This window comes from Mytilus trossulus, chromosome 4 (assembly GCF_036588685.1).
Source record: "Mytilus trossulus isolate FHL-02 chromosome 4, PNRI_Mtr1.1.1.hap1, whole genome shotgun sequence".
In the NCBI taxonomy this organism is placed as follows: Eukaryota; Metazoa; Mollusca; class Bivalvia; order Mytilida; family Mytilidae; genus Mytilus; species Mytilus trossulus.
The window spans coordinates 49,686,691-49,706,823 of NC_086376.1; the positions used below are offsets into that span (position 1 = coordinate 49,686,691).

A 20,133-nucleotide genomic window follows, 5' to 3' on the forward strand; every position below is an offset into this window, starting at 1 on the left:
TATAGTTATCCTATTTCTTATAATAAGATATAATTTGACATTACAAAAAATCTTCAACTTTTTTTTCAAGTAGTCACTGAACCATGTAAATGAGGTCAAGGACATTGGACATGTGACTGACAGAAACGTTGTAACATGAGGCATCTATATACAAAATATGAAGCATCCAGGTCTTCCACCCTCTAAAATATAAAGCTTTAAGAAGTAAGCTAACGGTGGTGTTACGGCCACCGGATCACTATCCCTATGTCGAGCTGTCTGCAACAAAAGTAGCAAGCTCGAGAAAAATCAAAATCATGATGATTTATAGCACTTTTATTTTATGCACCGGGATACATCTATCAGATGTCAAATATTCATTTAATACACATTTGCATTTATTAGGAGGATTACTATATAAAGTATGTGAAAGTTTTTGAAATAATGTCACACAATTTATTAGTCCAGCTTGTCGTAAATTATGTTTCATTTCTGTAAATTTCTCTAGAATTTCTGGATCACTATTTCTTTTCACCATATCATTCAATGCATTTAGCTGAAATAAGAAAACAAAAAACATATATTTATATATATAGTAGAACTAAAACATATTCCAGGCCATCGTTTCACAAAGAATCGTACGACAATCTTAGATCATACGTTGGTCTTTCGTCAAATCGTAAGTTTTTGACCGTTTCATAAACAATCGTTAGTCGAATTTTATCGCAAGTTTGATCGTAAACTTACGAATGTTACCAGGCAGTCGTAAGTCAAATTGTAGTGATTAAACCTGTTGACAATTTGTTAAAATCAACAACATTACATTATATTAAAGAAAAAAAAGTCACATTTGATGGTTAGAATACTGTATAAATGTTATTTTGTTCCAATCATAAGCAACTGAAACTTTAAATTCCTGACAAAATCGTATTTCTAAGTACATTTCATTTATTTTCCTTTAACTAAAAGCAGCATCACACTTCCTATTAAAGTCCAAATATTTGACTATAAAACAAGTGATTGACTGGCACAGTACTGTATCTGTTTATATAGCGAGGGGGTCTGTACGTTGTGCATGCCAAGGTGCATTTTTGTTAATTTCTGTGTTATTTTGGTCTCTTTATGAGAGTTGTCTCATTGGCAATCATACCACCTCTTTTTTTTTTTTTTTATATCATATGCTTTTTAATCTCCTGATGAGTATTATATTATTTGTTGGATGATACAGTAATAAATACACCGCATAGCGTTATAAAATATGAAGAAAAAAAATAAGCATATTCTTTTGACATTTCCATAATTGATTGTTGTCAGTCTTGCCAGTGGGTTCCTTCTTGACAAAAAAGTCTAGACACACATTAGAAACTATCACAATGTTTAATACATTTTAAACCTGTTCATAAATAACATTCAAAGATACATTTGTACTTATAATTTCTAGTAAAAGAAGTCCCAATAAATTTAACTGGGTTTTTTTTGTATGACTTCTTCATTCTTCAACAATAGCAAAAACAAACCGTGCATAAAAAAAGAACTCCACCCGTCAATTTTGTATTTATGACTTCACTTGTTCTTGATTTTTTATAAGTGGTTAAATCTAATTCAAATTAATGTCTCTTTTGTTCACCCATGCACTCTTTAACACAGAAATTATAATAATGCCTTGAAATGCTGTCTCATAAGCATAAACCCAAATCTCAATTTCTAAAGGACAAATGTCTGAAGTTTGTAACAAACTGTAAGTGTGATCAAAAGTATATTAATATATATAAAGACTAAGTACTAAACTATTATTTATTCAAGAATCTAAAAGTATATGCATTTATTTACAATATGGCAACTGGGGACTTATACAACTGCAATTAAAAACCAATAATGTAAAATGTTCCATCTTCATATGCAAAGGGAGATAACTCTAACTAAATCTTGAAACTTGTAATTGAGACAATTTTTCGTAGATTGACTAAAAATTATGTATCGAAATAGCCATTCATAAAATAGATGAAAAATTAAGATTTTAGCAACAAATATAAAAGGTTCATAAGTATATTGTTCCAACAATACATTGTATAGAAGTATAATTAAACAAAATGGTATAAAATAACAAGATGTTTAAACCATACCCCAGTATGGTATCAAAAATAGGATGTTTAGACCATACGTCAGTATGGTGTCAAAAAGAGGTGCTTAAACCAATGGGCTCACGCTACCAGGCGAAGTGGGCGAAGAAGTCGCTTTCCCGACCGTCACTTCGCTTTCCCCGACCCCCAAAAGCGAAAAGAAGTTGCCCTGTTCTTGACGATACTCGCTTTCAGTCGCTTACGTCATTGGACATTTTTCCATTTTTACCAAGTTGATGAAACATCAATTTTTTATCGATAATTAAAGAAATTAAGACAAAAACGATTCATTATCTTAAGAAAAAAGGTTGAAGCATTGTCTTTGAAGTGTGTAGCAGGTTATTTGATAAAAATACAACTTGTTATCACTTCGTACATTTCCGCTAGTTCCGGTGCTTGTTCCTTGAAAACGTACATTAACCTAAATTTCGGCGGTAAAATAAGTTTGTTACTTCATTTAAACGTGATACGAGTTGCCTCCAGTAAGTGTTTAATCCATTTATTGCATTAAAAACGTCATGTTCCTTTCCAAATAACTTGTCAAACATCGTTTATTTTTGTAAATTTCTCCCTATCAGTTTCAAAAAGAGAAGTCACTTCTCCCTATAATTCTGAAGTAGTGTGAGCCATGGTTACCATACGTCAGTATGGTGTCAAAAAGAGGTGCTTAAACAATACGTCAGTATGGTATCAAAAATAGGATGTTTAGACCATACGTCAGTATGGGGTCAAAAAGAGGTGCTTAAACCATACGTCGGTATGGTGTCAAAAGGTAATTTAAACCATAAGTTATTATGGTGTCAAAAAAAGAAATTAAAACCATATGTTAGTATGGTGTCAAATGATGCGTTTAAACCATACGTCAGTATGGTGCCATAGAAAGGTAACCAGGCCATATGTCAGTATGGTATCAGGAATATGTAATAAGTATCAAGGTACAATGTAAATTAAACCATACGTCAGTATGGTGTCAAAATGAGGTACAAAGACCAAGTCAGTATGGTGTTAAAAACAAGGTATTTAGACCATACATCAGTATGGTATCAAAAATTGATTCAATTGTTAATATTATTTGTTATTACAATACAAAGAAAATAAAAAATTCTTAATCAAATAAAATAATGACAAGCAATTGTAAAATTCTAATAATAAACAAAAAGTATATAACATAATCATCAAGGAGAGTGGTGGGGAGGTGGTGGCAAAAAGCTGACCAAAACAATAGAAGTTCATGTATTCCTTGCATCAGATATCATACACCAACATCGTGAGAAGTAATGACGTAGCAATATAGATTAGAATGGAATGTGCACTGTGACCTCATAGACCGTGTGCAAAGATAATTAACTACCCAATAGAGTGAGATGACAAGTTCATAATAAACTCCAATTATAATAAAATAATTTTAATATAATCATGATAAAATCAAAGACCAAAAAATTCTTAAAACTAGATTGGAACTTACCATGGTTGCCTACCTCACTAAACCTCATTACTATACTAACAAAAAAAAATGATAACTATTTCAAAATACTATGTATTAGTTTTCTTCCTGGTTCTGAAAGAACGATTCTTTTTATAGACATGAACGTGGCTGTCAAAGAGAGCACCCCTTTTTCATTATAATCGTAAGTTTACGTTTACGTTACGTTTGCGATCACCTTTGTGAAACACTCATTGGTAAAATTTTACGCTTAACGTAAGTTTAATCATAAAGGTAAGTCGTACAATTCTTTGAGAAACGATAGCCAGTACCTTATTAAAAAAAATCTTGAATAAATGTGTTTAGTCTTAGATGCATGATTTTTTTATTAGTTGTTAGTGACTTTGAACTAGCTGTCAGATAACTGCGAGTACTCTCAGATTTAGTTTTCTTGTTTGAATTGTTTTACATTGTCTTATCGGGGCATTTTATAGTTGACTATGCGGTATGGGCCTTGCTCATTGTTGAAGGTCGTACAGTGACCTATAGTTGTTAAAGTTTACGTTTATGTTACGTTTGCGATCACCTTTGTGAAACACTTGTTAGTAAAATTATACGCTTAACGTAAGTTTAATCATAAATGTAAGTCGTACAATTCTTTGTGAAACGATAGCCAGTACCTTATTAAAAAAAATCTTGAATAAATGTGTTTAGTCTTAGATGCATGATTTTTTTATTAGTTGTTAGTGACTTTGAACTAGCTGTCAGATAACTGCGAGTACTCTCAGATTTAGTTTTCTTGTTTGAATTGTTTTACATTGTCTTATCGGGGCATTTTATAGTTGACTATGCGGTATGGGCCTTGCTCATTGTTGAAGGTCGTACAGTGACCTATAGTTGTTAAAGTTTACGTTTATGTTACGTTTGCGATCACCTTTGTGAAACACTTGTTAGTAAAATTATACGCTTAACGTAAGTTTAATCATAAATGTAAGTCGTACAATTCTTTGTGAAACGATAGCCAGTACCTTATTAAAAAAAATCTTGAATAAATGTGTTTAGTCTTAGATGCATGATTTTTTTATTAGTTGTTAGTGACTTTGAACTAGCTGTCAGATAACTGCGAGTACTCTCAGATTTAGTTTTCTTGTTTGAATTGTTTTACATTGTCTTATCGGGGCATTTTATAGTTGACTATGCGGTATGGGCCTTGCTCATTGTTGAAGGTCGTACAGTGACCTATAGTTGTTAAAGTTTACGTTTATGTTACGTTTGCGATCACCTTTGTGAAACACTTGTTAGTAAAATTATACGCTTAACGTAAGTTTAATCATAAATGTAAGTCGTACAATTCTTTGTGAAACGATAGCCAGTACCTTATTAAAAAAAATCTTGAATAAATGTGTTTAGTCTTAGATGCATGATTTTTTTATTAGTTGTTAGTGACTTTGAACTAGCTGTCAGATAACTGCGAGTACTCTCAGATTTAGTTTTCTTGTTTGAATTGTTTTACATTGTCTTATCGGGGCCTTTTATAGTTGACTATGCGGTATGGGCTTTGCTCATCGTTGAAGGCCGTACAGTGACCTATAGTTGTTAATGTCTGTGTCATTTTGGTCTTTTGTGGATAGTTGTCTCATTGGCAATCATACCGCATCTTCTTTTTTTATATATTCATATGCTAATAATAAATAAATTTAAAATATATTATAAAAATATAACAGCATCAGCTAGGCTTTAGAATCCTGATATATTTAGAAGTGATTTTTTATTGAATTTTTCTTCAATGAACATATAACCTTTTGTAATTGTAAATCATTTTTCAGAAATACTTTTTAAAAAGTTTCAATAACAAAACATTCAATTATTTCTAAAGACCACTGGCTCCAATAATGAAATGTGTCTCTACAGTGACTATACAATATATTGAATATAAAGAAATATGGTATGATTGCCAAAGAGACAACTCTTCACAAGAGACCAAATGACATAGAAATTAACAATTATAGGTTACTATAAGGCCTTGATGTGACACTGAAGATGATGGGGTAAACCTCTCAACTAAATACTTACAATAAGGGGAGGTCTCCTCCTACTTTAGAGGTTTTAAAAGTTCACATCCATGAACTATCAATACAAAAAATTGCTCAAGTTGTCATGCTAAGCATACTCATAGTTCAGAGTATCATCAAACAAGAATTTGAAGGTGTTGACAGACCTTGTCAATATGCTGAACAAATATGAAGTCATTCTGCATACCTGTCAACTTTTCAAAAGCTCCATTAGGGATTTTAAGCGCACGAGGACCTAATGCTCCTCTTATCTTGTCATAAGTGTCCTTAAAGACCAAACAGCCTATTCATTTCTACCAGTGATTTTTCCTTAAAATTTTGTGTGAAGGTATTTTATGATTTGAGGAACAAAATATGATGAAAAAAATTGGGGGTCACCGACTTAGTTTTGTTGCTATAGCAACCTCAGTTTCGTGTTAGTTTTGTTGCTATAGCAACCTCAGTTTCGTGTTTTCCCGAATATCAACATAATATTTGCTTGTTATATAAACTCCCCAAAAAATACTTTATATCAAACCTACAAGCATAATTTTTGTTTCACGTTAAACAGTAGATTTGTATCTATTAAATACAGGTTCAAGAGTTTTAGACTCATATTGTTTTGATCTTTAAATTAATGATTTATTTCATTCCCGCCAAAAATAAAACGTAAAAATGAAATACGTTTCTTGTATTAAAAAATATCTACCAGTGATTTCTTCATAATAATTTCAAGAAGTAAAGTGCCATGTGTACTCTTCAAAATAAAGCAAAAAAACGTCTATGTCACCAACCTTTCAAAAAAGTTATGAGTAATTTTCATGTTTTTTTCTTGTTCGTTTTGAAGAAAAGAGTTGTCTTTCTTCAGAACATTGCATCTGACGTCATAGTACAAACTTTCCTTGTTGGCGCACTATTTGCAAAAAATTGTAAATTGGAAGTTTGAAACCCACATTTAAATTTACAAGAATAAAAACTATATTCAACTACCATGACTACTTTATTTATTATTTATACATTAAATGCATGTATCAGTATCAGATCTTATGATGTTGTTGCCACACAATATTAACCTTCAGAAACACCATCCATCGGAATAGAAAATTGTTTGAAATAACCTTTCACGCCGCTTTTGTTCAGAAAGTCTGTTTTTGTCCTCTGTCTCTCATTAGCAAAATTATTGAAAATGAAAAAAAAAGAAATGAAAGATGGCACTTGCTAACATACAGAGTATTTTACTATATCAGACTAGATGTGTGGTTTTATTTTCGCGTCAATTTCAGAAGTTGGCAGTAACGAACTTATTATCTACTTGTCACCGTAGCTATGACAGACGGACATACAAAAGAAATTATAGAAATTATTCCATCTAGTTTATGAATTAATTATTTCTTAATATATTTATCACATGTTTTGAATGAATGAAACAGTAAATATAAGATACAAAAAAATTTTAATTCAAAAAGTAATTTAGAAATAATTTTTCTGTTGAAAACTACAAAGTAAGATTTCTCCAACAGGATAACATATTATAAATCTAAATTGCTAATTTTGGAAATTAAGACAAAGACAAGGTTGTTGCCGGCATTGAAATTCGAAATTTGTTTTCAATCTTTCCGGTCATAGTTGTAGCTAAATGAAAGGGAGAGATTTTATGTTGGATATTATTCTTGGAGCAATTGTTTTTGTCATAAGTTAAATTTACAACAATTAAATTGTATACAGGGAAAAGTTTGATTTTAATTCATATTCGCTGAGTAATAATTTTATTAATGCGTTTTGCCTTACAGCTAATTTCCTACTGCATGTAGGGTATAACTTTGGTTGGCGTTCTTGCTTTGTTTGAATAAATATTTATTAAAACTTTGTTATTAAAATTGACATCTGCATATGTATGGGTATGTAGACCTGTATATATGATATTTAAATTCAATTGGACATTATCAAAATATAATTATACAAAATATACAAATAAAGCAAGCAAGATAACCAAAGTGTTGATCTACATTCATTAGGAAATAAGCTGTAAGCTTCAGTCAGATCAGGCGTTGTTTATCAATTCTTCTTTAGACAATTTGAAATAAAACAAATGACAAAACGACAATGACCCTTTGTCATAATTTTATTTTTATTATAAGACTTTGTCCAAGAAGCAGTATAAATACATTTTAATTTCATTGCAAGAATCAACCAGACATCAGTTACATGCATACATTGTCAGTATGTTAAGACTTCTAGGAATAATTTTTTGTCGGCCTGACCTTCTGAATACTTAATTTTTGAAATTTTTGAAAAATTTACATTAAAATTAGAAGGAACAAATCATAGGGAACAACATGTGTACTAAGTTTTAAGTTGATAGGACTTCAACTTCATAAAAACTTCCTTGACCAAAAACTTTAACCTGAAGCGGGACGGACAAACGAACGAACAGACCAGAAAACATAAATTGGACATACAAATAACTTTCACCATTCTAATTACCCCGGTTACCTGTACACAATCGGCGCAAATGAAAGACAAAATCTACACAAGTGAAAGAATAAAAAAAAATGAAATGCAGATCGGTACAAAAAAGTCGAGATGAAAATTTATATTTTATTATTTTTATTAGAACGAAGGTTAAATATAGTGTAGTATCTTTTGTGTCAATTTGCCACAAGATATCATTGCAACGCTGAACTCTTTTCGACGAATTTTTAGTCGTACATCATGTTGGAATCCGTGAAAAACGCGAAATAGGACGTTATAATTTGACGTTTTTGTCATTGCTAGAAACAACGTCATAGATCTTTTATGTCACTACCAAGTTGCGTCAGTTGATGCGCATAAACAATAGGCTGTTTGGTCTTTAATCTACTCATATATTGTATGTGTGAATATACATGTATATACTGTGAAAGTACTTCAATTCGTGGGTATCAATTTTTGTGGTTTGAACAATATTTACATGTTCGTGGGTTTTTAAATTCATGGATTTTAGAAATCTTTAAAAAAAAAAAAAAAAAGCTTTTAGAAACGAAGGTAACAAATAGTCTGGATTGAAGGAAATTGCAAAGTAAACATTGACCCGTGTGTGTAAATCGTAGTGTTAACACTAATTAACCCATGATAAAGTGATCACCAGATTAAAGACCATCAAAGGTGTTAATTAGGCCATAAACATGTCACCTAAAGAAAACAGTCATATAAACAAATGCTATAAACGTATCTTGAATTGTCAAAGAATTCTTATCAAAATAAAGCCCAGCATGAAATGATTATTTCCCATATGTGATAGGACTATGAGGATATAAAATGAACACTTTATCATACTAGCATATCATTCCGGAAAGATGACTTTCATCATCAAAACTATTTTTTATGAGAATTAAAAGATCAAAAGTTGTACAGTTTAGGTTATTAAAGATTAAATGGGTACAATCCAGCATGCAGTTGTAGTTCTGTGACCGCTATTAAGGTATTCTCAGTTTTGACGTTATTCAATATATCATTTTCTAGATCATATCAGTAGTCAAATGGATCTTTCAATGTCTTGATTCGGACAATGGTTGTTATTTCATTTAAACGTGATACAATAATTCTTTCAGGTCAGGTGAGCTTATAAAAAGAGAATGTGTCCATGGGACACAGATAGATGATCCCCCTCACTAGCGTATAACACTATAAAAGGACATCACTCAAAAAAGGTAAAAGTAAAGCCACCCAAATACAAACATTTGGTTGAGACAAACTGACATTAGAGAACTAAAACCATTTTGGGAAATACATACAGACGGACAAGGGTAATAATTAATGCCCCCTCCACTGCTGTGGGTGTGGGGGGGGGGGGGGGGGGGGGGATAAAAATGTGAAGAAATCAACATTCAAGCACAATAACTCATAATTATAAGCAGGCATCAGACTACTTTGGTCATTTCATTATTTTAGCTTATTCTGGACCTTGTTGATGCTTTTTGTGATGTACAGTTTCTCTCTACTTATTTATCCATCTCCCAAAAAAAACACCATAAAAATGGGTAAAAAATTCTTTTAGGAACAACATCTCTAATAATCAGTAAATAATGATGACTGCTATATACCTATTGTTGTTATTATTTTGCAAATCACTTTTGCTTTGACAGTTTCTCTGCATCTATCATAGTTTCAGAAAGTATAATGCACAAAATTAGGTCAAAGTTATAACTAAATTTTGCGGGAAACCGACAAGGTTCCCAAATCTAAAAAATTGGGAAAACATTTCTCAAACAATTCCATAATAAAAAGTACATGACTTCATAATATGTACAATCATCTTATGAGGTTTAAGAAGTCTGGGTTGAAAACTGTAGAAGTTGATTACACAAATTTCCAAGTAGATACAGATTGTTGAGAAAGGGATTTCTCTAGCTTTTCAAAAAGTTTTAAAGTAATTGTGTTATTTATTTTGTATTCTGTTTTAATGGTCAAATCTTTACAATAATAGATCTGTTAGTCTTTTGTGTGCGGTCTTGGTACTCAAGAAGCCTATTGCAAACTTGGATTATTCTAGTTAACAAATGCAGTTGTCACTTTTATAGTTTATTCCTTACATAAGGAAATCTATTACCGATATCTACTATGTGAATCTATAACAGCTTTCATAGATGTATAATATGAAACTTATACATTAAATGGGACAACAAGAATTGTTACTTTTACTTACTCTTATTGCTGAGTTTATATTATTTATGGAATGACTTTCAGAACCAAGTTGTAGAATATTCAATGCCAGATTAGGATCATCCTGAAACAAATGTCACAACAGTTCATATAGTATTAGTCTAAAAATGATTCTATAACACAGACTAACGATTAAGAAATGTGCATAGCGTTTGAGGTAGACATTATTGTTGTTTGGTAACAAGTTGAACATTTTTTAATACTGTGGATTCATTATTATTCGTTGGATACCAATTTTAGTGGGTTTCGTAGGTACAGGTGAACTACAAATTTAAATGCTCAACGAATAACACATTTCCATAAGGCTTTTCTATCCAGGGATTGACCAAACCATGAAATCAAATATCAACAAATAGGCAAGTTTTTAGCAATCCATGAAAATTGATACCCACGAAAATCAATGAAAAAACAGTATGTGCTACAAGTACAGCATATTGCTGAATAGATCTGTATAATTATACCTGTCTTAGAGCTAAAGCTGCAGCAAATGCTCGTGCCTTTGGTGGTGTCACAGTTATATCTTGTAAATATTTGTCACGTATGATTTCAACAGCTTTCTCCAAAGCTTCCTGTGTATTCTAAAAATATATTAAATATATCAATAATGTCAAAGTAAATACGTCAAAAACCAGATATTTTTCTCTTGAATGGTCAATCTTTTAGGGATGTTAAATTGGTGAGAAATTACTAATCAAATACTTTTTTGTTTTACATGTACCAACATGGATACTCAAGTACTTGCTAGAATATCTACAAAGTGGGAACACAAATTGTGCAAAATTGGTACAAGGACATCATTTCATAAGCATGAATCAACATGCATACATCGTCAGGAGACTGTAATTCAGTGGTTGCTGTATGTTGATGTATTACATATTTGTTTTACACTCATTTTTTTTACATAAATTAGGCCATTAGTTTTCTCGTTTGAATTGTTTTCAATTTGCCATTTTGAGACTTTATAGCTTACTATGCAGTATAGGCTTTGCACATTGTTGTAAGGCTGTATGGTGACCTTTAGTTGTTAACTTTTGTGTCATCTGGTCTCTTGCGGAGAATTGTCTCATTGGCAGTCATACCATACTGCCTGAAAAACTAGAGGCTCTTAAGAGCCTGTGTCGCTCACCTTGGTCTATGTGCATACATGTATTAAACAAAGGACACTGATGGATTCATGACAAAATTGTGTTTTGATGATGGTGATGTGTTTGTAGATCTTACTTACTAAATATTCTTGCTACTTACAAATTCCTCTATCTATAATAAACTTGGCCCTTTAGTTACAAAGAGGAAAATATCTTGTAAAAATTTACAAAAATTTACAAAATTAATGAAAATTGTTAAAAATTACTATATTAAAAAGGACAATAATTCCTTGAGGGGTTAACTGACCATTTTGGTCATGTTGACTTATTTGTAGATCTTACTCTGCTGAACATTATTGCTGTTTACAGTTTATCTCTTTCTATACTAATATTCAAGATAATAACCAAAAACAGCAACATTTCTTTAAAAATTACCAATTGCGGGGCAGCAACCCAACAACCCATTGTCTAATTCATCTGAAATTTTCAGAGCAGATAGATCTTGACTAGATTAACAATTAAACCTGTTGTCAGATTTGCTCTAAATGCTTTGGTTTCAGAGTTATAAGTCAAAATCTACATTTTACCCCTATGTTCTATTTTTAGCCATGGTGACCATCTTGGTTGGTTGGCCGGGTCACCAGACACATTTTTTTTTAACAAGATACTCCAATGTTGATTGTGGCTAGTTTGGTAAAATTTGGCCCTTTAGTTTCAGAGGAGAAGATTTTTGTAAAAGACTACAAAATTTACAAAAATTGGTAAAAAAGGACTATAAAGGGCAATAACTCCTAAAGGGGTCAACTGACCATTTTGATCATGTGACTTATTTGTAGATCTTACTTTGCTGAACATTAATGCTGTTTACAGTTTATCTCTATCTATAATAGTATTTAAGATAATAATCAAAAACGGCATAATTTCCTTAAAATTACCAATTGATGGGCAGCAACCCAACAACCGGTTGTCCAATTCATCTGAAAATTCCAGGGGAGATAGATCTTCACCTGATGAACAATTTTACCCAATTCAGATTTGCTCTAAATGCTTTGGTTTTAGAGTTATTAGCCAAAATCTACATTTTACCCCACTGTTCTTTTTTTAGCCATGGCAACCATGTTGGATGGTAGGGTGGGTCGCTGGACACATTTTTTAAACTCGATACTCCAATGATGATTGTGGCTATTAGTTTGGTAAAATTTGGCCTAGTAGTTTCAGAGGAGAAAATTTTTGTGAAAGTCAACGGACGACGGACCCAAAGTGACAAGCCCCTGACAATTAAGTTATTAATTATATGAATGCAAGTTAAAAGATTCATAGGCTGTGCTTTTGATCTTAAATGTGAAAAACAATAAAATACTTACTAAATTATATAAAGCTGCCACGACCAGTGTCATATGATTTGTAAGTTTTGTTCATTAAAATAATCTATTTCTGCATAAGTTCTTACAACTTTCTCATATTCTCCTGACTTGAATAGTAAATCCATATACACATCAATCACAGAATTGTTACACAAAAAATTCCTCATGGTGGACTGAAAATATAGACATGATAGATAGTATTCGTCATAAAATGTCAAAATACATTTCAACATTAATTTTCATATCATTAATTGTGGTGCTTTTTTTTGTTGTTGTTGCTTAAATTTCAAAAATAACACAGCTCTTTGGCTTTGCATCAATTAGTTTCAGACTTGTCATTGCCAGACGCCAACAGACAGTTAGTTAACAGCATAAAACAAGGTATGCTCCATAGTGTTTTTTCTATTACCAGTAAGTAATCTATAATAAAAATATTTATCAAAATAATAACTTTTTAAAAAATCCAAGGTCTACTTAGATTACAGAAGTAATTTTTAAAATTAGATAAACCTACAAAACTAAAGAAGTCATGTCATCAGAAGATAAACTAAAAAGTAAATTCTGTTGTTATGCCCCACCTACGATAGTTGTGGGGCATTATATTTTCTGGTCTGTGCCTCCGTTCGTTCGTCCGTTCTTTCGTCCCAATCCAGGTTAAAGTTTTTGGTTGAGGTAGTTTTTAATGAAGCTGAAGTCCAATCAATTTGAAACTTAGTACACTTGTTGCTTATGATATGAACTTTCTAATTTTAAAGCCAAATTAGACATTCGACCCCAATTTCACGGTCGACTGAACATAGAAAATGAAAAAGCGAGTTTCAGGTTAAAGTTTTTGGTCAAGGTAGTTTTTGATGAAGCTGAAGTCCAATCAACTTGAAACTTAGTACACTTGTTGCTTATGATATGATCTTTCTAATTTTAAAGCCAAATTAGACTTTTGACCCCAATTTCACGGTCCACTGAACATAGAAAATGAAAGTGCATGTTTCAGGTTAAAGTTTCTGGTCAAGGTAGTTTTTGATGAAGTTGAAGACCTAACAATTTGAAACTTAGTACACATGTTCCATATGGAAGGATCTTTCTTATTTTAATGCCAAATTAGATTTTCTACCCAATTTCACGGTCCATTGAACATGGAAAATGATAGTGCGAGTGGGGCATCCGTGTATTTAGGACACATTCTTGTTTTCATGTCTTATAATATTTTTTTGCAATAAAAAAAAATATAATTAAGGCAATTTTAGTTAACTAGTAAATTTTATATCCTATTCTTCCAAAACTAAGACTTCTTTCCAGATTTAGGGCTCCAACTCAAGCAGACAAGTGATTTATATCAAATTATTTAGCATTTTCTAAAGTTGGAGCTGGAAATCTGAAAATAATTAAAAATGGTGGTCATCCTAGCATTAATGAAATAAAAACCTTGGCAATTTTTCAATGTGTTACCTGATAACTTGAGTATGCTTTTACAAATCCTTAGAAAATTTACAAACCTTTTTATTCAATAAGACATAAATAGTACATATAATTTCCACTCATGGTGATTATTATCCTGTACTCTTGAAACAGCTGCTTATACTATATATGATATAAATTATATTATATATTGCACTATACTGCAATGCAAGAACTATACAGTTTTAATGCCAGATCTTTGATTGTTTCAGCCAATTCTATTCACAACTTTTATAAACTGAGGACAAATTGGAGCTTTACATACCAAGTTGAAGTTGATCTATTGCTGAAGCCTAATCGTTTGACAAACTTCATCTTAAAGACTTTCAAACTACCAGTAATTAAAGAAAAACCTACCCTATCTTCCATAAACATGATAGCGATATATGCTTTCTAAAAATGATGCAACATCCTCATGAACTGTGACCCAATGTCCATCTTGCTATTCTGGTACTTTGTGGGATTTAAAGGAACATTCTCAGCTTCATCAGTTAAGGAGGTGTTATCTTTGACAGTTTGGTGATTTGAAAATGCAGAAACCTTGCAATCATGGTTCAAGTTACCAGGAGAATGAACTTTGTTGTTTTGGTGGTGTGCAAGAACATGAACATTTGCTGTATGGTGTTTTACATGTGTATAAACCTTGGATGTTTGGTGATGATTAACAGGAGCATGAACTTTTGAAGTTTGGTGAATTTTAGGTGATAGAAACATGGTTGGCTGGTGTTCTGCTGGTGTATGAATATTTACAGGTGACTGAACTGTTGCTAGTTGGTGATTCACAGGTGAACAAACTTTGCTGTTTTCAGATGCATAAACCTTTGCTGTTTGATAACTGTAATACAAATAAAACAAGTGAAACTGCGAGCTACTGCTCACTGATGATACCCCTGCCACAAGTGGATAATATAAATAGTGTAAAAATATAAGTGTTGGAAAACAGGAAGTTGTCAATTGATGAATCTGAAAAGGCATCAAACTGTATAGCTGACTTATATAAATCCTGAAACCAAATTTCAGAAATCCTTGTCTTGTAGTTCCTGAAAAAATGTGACAAAAATTTTCAACTTGGCTATCATGTGTAAAATCATACAAGTGTTCGGTAAACAGGAAGTTGTCAAGTGATCAATCTGAACACGCATCACACAGTATAGCTGACTTAGACAAACCCTGAAACCAATTTCCAGAAATCCTTGTATTGTAGTTCCTGAGGAAAATGCGACGAAAAATATTCATGGGACGGACTGACAGACTGACGGAAGGACAGACAGAGGTAAAACAGTATACCCCCCCCCCCCCTTTTTTTAAAGCGGGGGTATAACTATTTGAAAAACTATGATTGCTTACACTCAATGGGATAAATAACTTAAGATAACTGAGTTAAATACATTAAACTAGAGGCTCCAAAGAGCCTGTGTCGCTCACCTTGGTCTATGTGAATATTAAACAAAGGAGACTGATTGATTTATGACAAAATTGTGTTTTGGTGATGGTGATGTGTTTGTACATCTTAATTTACTGAACATTCTAGCTGCTTGCAATTATCTCTATCTATAATGAACTTGGCCCCATAGCTTCAGTGGAAATGTAAGTGAAAATTTACAAATTTTACAAAAATTGTTAAAAATCGACTAAAAAGGGCTATACCTCCTTAGGGGGTCAATTGACTATTTTGGTCATGCTGACTTTTTTGGAGATCTTACTTTGCTGAACACTTTTGCTGTTTACAGTTTATCTCTATCTATAATAATATTCAAGGTAATAACCCAAAACAGCAAAATTTCCTTAAAATTATCAATTCAGGGGCAGCAATCTAATAACAGTTTGTTCGATTCATCTGAAAATTTCAGAGCTGATAGATCTTGACCTGATAAACAATTTTACTCCTTGTTAGATTTGCTTTAAATGCTTTGGTTTTTGAGTTATAAGCCAAAAACTCAATTTTACCACTATGTTCTATTTTTAGCAGTGGTGGCCATCTTGGTTGGTATGCCGAGTCACTGGACACAATTTTTAAACTAGATACCCCAATGATGATTGTGGCCAAGTTTGGTTTAATTTGTACCAGTTGTTTCAGAGGAGAAGATTTTTCTAAAAGATAACTAATATTTACAAAAATTGTTAAAAATTGACTATAAAGGGCAATAACTCCTTAGGGGGTCAATTGACCAAATGGTCATGTTGACTTATTTGTAGACCTTAATTTGCTGAACATTATTGCTGTTTACAGTTTATCTCCATCTATAATAATATTCAAGATAATAACCAAAAACAGTAAAATTTCCTTAAAATTACCAATTTAGGGGCAGCAACCCAACAATGGGTTGTCTGATTCATCTGAAAATTTCAGGGCAGATAGTTCTTGACCTGATAAACAATTTAACACCATGTCAGATTTGCTCTAAATGCTTTGGTTTTTTAGTTATAAGCCAAAAACTGCATTTTACCCCTATGTTCAATTTTTAGCTTTGGCGGCCATCTTGTTTGGTATGCCGGGTCACTGGACACAATTTTTAAACTAGATACCCCAATGATGATTGTGGCTAAGTTTAGTTAAATTTGGCCCAGTAGTTTCAGAGTAGAAGATTTTTCTAAAAGTTTACTGACGACGGACGCCAAGTGATGAGAAAAGCTCACTTGGCCCTTTGGGCCAGGTGAGCTAAAAAGGCAAATGTAAACCAATCTTGACTTAAAGAGTTTGCAGAATAAATATTTGATCTACATTTGTACAACATCTTTCATATATAAGTTATATAGTAATGTGGTTTCATTTATTTTAGTGGGTACCAATTTTCATTGATTGAGGAAAACATGCAAATTCGTGGATATTTAATTTTGTGGTTATGCTGTTACACTTCATACTTTATGGTTATTAATATTTCGACTGCAAACTGACATTCCCTGAAGGTAAAAGATTTGCAAAATACAATTTACAATAAAATCTTCCTTTAACTTTAGAAAATTCACTATCAAAATTCAGATAGAGCTAAAATAATTACCTTACACAAATTTATTTTTTTGGCATAATGAAAAGAAAATAAAAAAAACCAGGTCAAATGTCCCTTATTTTCCATAAATATAATATTTCCAAGAGCCACAACTCTTTTAAAAATTGACGCCCAAGATATTGCTGATATTAACCTAAAGTATAAGTTTTAGAAAATTCTGTTAAGAATTGGACCCGTAAGAGCTTGAATTTAATATTTCCAAGGGACGCAACTTTTTTTTAAAAAGTTGATTAGCCAACATTTATATAGAACTTGTAAGAGTTATTGCTGATATTAACCTTTAGCATAAGTTTTATGAAAATCTGGCAAGAATTGTGAAACCAGCCCAAGACCAGAACGACAGACGGAAGCCCTGTATTTCCATGTCCCCCACAATAAGTTATGCAGGGGACAAAAGAAAACAGTACAAAACCCTGAATCTTTTGTCTTTTTGCTTTAGTTCAATCCATCCAATTATTTTAAAACCGACAGAAAAGATGACTTCAGTGTCAATTAATAGTTATTGAATCTCTAAATGTAATTTCTTATTGAGATCAATCAATATTTAGAGCTCCAGATAAGCTGCGTATTTGCGTGATGACGCAATACAAATAATAAAAAACCCAATGCAATTGCCCATTGTTGGGTTCAATAACCCAATTAATTCAAAGGAAAACCCAATTATATGCCAAAACCATGAGTTCTCAACCCTTTTATTGGCTACCGTTTACGTTATTTACCCTTATCTGTTTACAGTCGTCGCGTAAATCTATTTTTATTATATTTATAATTGGAAATTTCCTTTTGTCCTAAAAATAGATCCCTGCATCAAGTAGCTGAAATGGGTCCCTGTTGGAGTTCTCCGTTGCTCAATAGGTACACATGTTTTTGAAAACATTTCAATCTTCTCGGCGTTTATCCATAAGAATGTGTCATGACGTCATATTTGTTTCGAATTGCTTTGGATTTGTCATAACATACATTGAATTCAAACGAAAGTGAATGTCCGGTAAAAATATTGAATAGAAACATGTTTTCTGCTTCTTTTGAAAAGCTGAGGGAAAGTTCTGATGATAACAAGACCCAACCAGTTTTATTAGGAAGTGTCCATCGAACGCACAGGCGTGTATGCGTACCTTAACAAGAACATTGCTATTAAACATGGGGTTTCTTCAAAAACAAAATCAGTTGGAAAAAGTGAAAGGCCAAATCAATTATGACATGATAAAGCATCAGAAACCAAAAGTTCTAATAAAAGACAACTAAACCCTGATTTATGTAAATTGAATAAAACAAAAACATTCAAGTATAATTAGAGTATATTTACTATTTTTATTTCATTTAACAGTCACTTTATGAATACACACACAGGCACTGCCACTGGTCTCAGTATATAAAGGTATAAGACAAGTGAGTGCCTGTGAATACACATATCCGTTTTTGTGAGAAAATACAAAACTGGCAGAAGATTTGAAACAGGACACAAATTAAACCTACAATTGCTCCTCAGTGAATAAACCAAATAAAACAGCTAACAAATAACCCTAATCTTAACCCTAAACCAAATAAAACAGCTAAACAAAGAAAGAAACACATTTTAGATGGAAAAAAAATGTGGGGTTGATATTGATTAAATATTCAATATTGTGTTGATGAAAAAAACCAATACATTAAGGAGCTTGGTGGTGAAAAACGCAATTTGATATTAACCTGAGGGGTGAACTCAAATTGATAATGCAATTAAAAAACTTTATCACCCAATTCTATAAGAAAATGGTGGTTAAAACCCCCAATTTGTGAATTCTTATCTGGAGCTCTGAATATTTATATAAAATAACCAATAAGAACTGTTTGGTAGTTAATACCTTCTAGCCATATCAACACAAAGATCAAATTCCCTGGGTGACCGAACTAGATGGATCATTGTCTGTAGATCATCATGACTTATTCTTTCTCCACTTTTCATTTTATTTGACATCTTCAACACAAAAGTCTCTGGAATAAAAATTGAAAGTATTGTCTATGACTATGGTTTGGCACATAATCTTATTGATGTAAAAAAAAACGTCATGAATTTACTTTTTACTTTATGCATATCTGACAAATCAAATTTGTTCAAATTGAATTTAACTGGTTTTATTTTATGTTGTGTTATAAAATCAGCATGGTAGGTTGGAGGGAAGGTTAACACTCACAAATATACCTGTCCTGAGTCAGGAGTCTTTGTTTGTTGTTGATTGCTACATACATTAGTGTTTTTTTTTGTGTTCAGGTTTGTTGTTTGCCAACTTTCAATTGTTTCATATTTTGACAGGCTTTTTTAGTAGCTTGCTATAAAGGTATGGGTTTTGCTTATTGTTGGATACTTAACAGCGCCACCTATATAGTTGTTTACATCCTTGACCTGTGATGAATAAATGTATTTACCCAGTGTAAAACAAACCACATCATGTTTCTACAAAAAGAGAAAACGTGGTAGATTAGACTTACTTACCAGCGACTCTTTTTACAAAAAATCGTAACAATACAACCACTTGTTAGTATTGAACATTTCAGTATATATCTTATGATCAATTTCAATCAAAAGATTTTTTGTGAAAAGAGCCCTGCCCCCAGACAAGTGTTCTTAAGAAATATTTATAAACTTTCTGAAAATTATTGACAGGCTCTCACTGATATCTTGAGTCAGGTTGACACTTATGTAAAATACACTCCTTATGAAATTCTTTACCGGATATAAACCATGTACCTGATCAAACCAAACACCTGTCTTATTTTAACAAAATTTGTAGGTTTCAATTCATTATGTACTGACTATGATATGAAGAAAATAATGTTCTACCTACTTTTTGAATCTGCATCATATTTTTTTTTATATTCCTCACATCTCATAAAATATTTATTCATGTTCAGTAACTGGTTATCCATTAAAAATCGTCTGCCTGCAATAATAATATCATTATAAATG

General features: G+C 32.0%; 1 protein-coding gene across 6 annotated transcripts in view; it reads right to left on the minus strand.

The window, feature by feature from the left end:
• Positions 1-300: 300 nt before the first annotated feature.
• Positions 301-20,133, minus strand: part of LOC134715447 (uncharacterized) — a 161,625-nt gene continuing 141,792 nt past the window's right edge. For 4 of the 6 annotated variants that reach the window (XR_010106715.1, XR_010106712.1, XR_010106714.1 and 1 more), the window contains 7 exons: positions 20,012-20,107; positions 19,031-19,160; positions 14,536-15,013; positions 12,724-12,896; positions 10,736-10,852; positions 10,258-10,338; positions 301-535 (listed from right to left, as the gene is read on the minus strand). Coding sequence is in view for 2 of the 6 variants with exons in the window: in XM_063577622.1 (XP_063433692.1) it covers positions 305-535; positions 10,258-10,338; positions 10,736-10,852; positions 12,724-12,756 (462 nt within the window). In the remaining 4 variants the exon portion in view is untranslated. The remainder of the gene's footprint in view (positions 536-10,257; positions 10,339-10,735; positions 10,853-12,723; positions 12,897-14,535; positions 15,014-19,030; positions 19,161-20,011; positions 20,108-20,133) is intronic. The other 2 variants (XM_063577624.1, XR_010106713.1) reach the window with 2 other exon arrangements.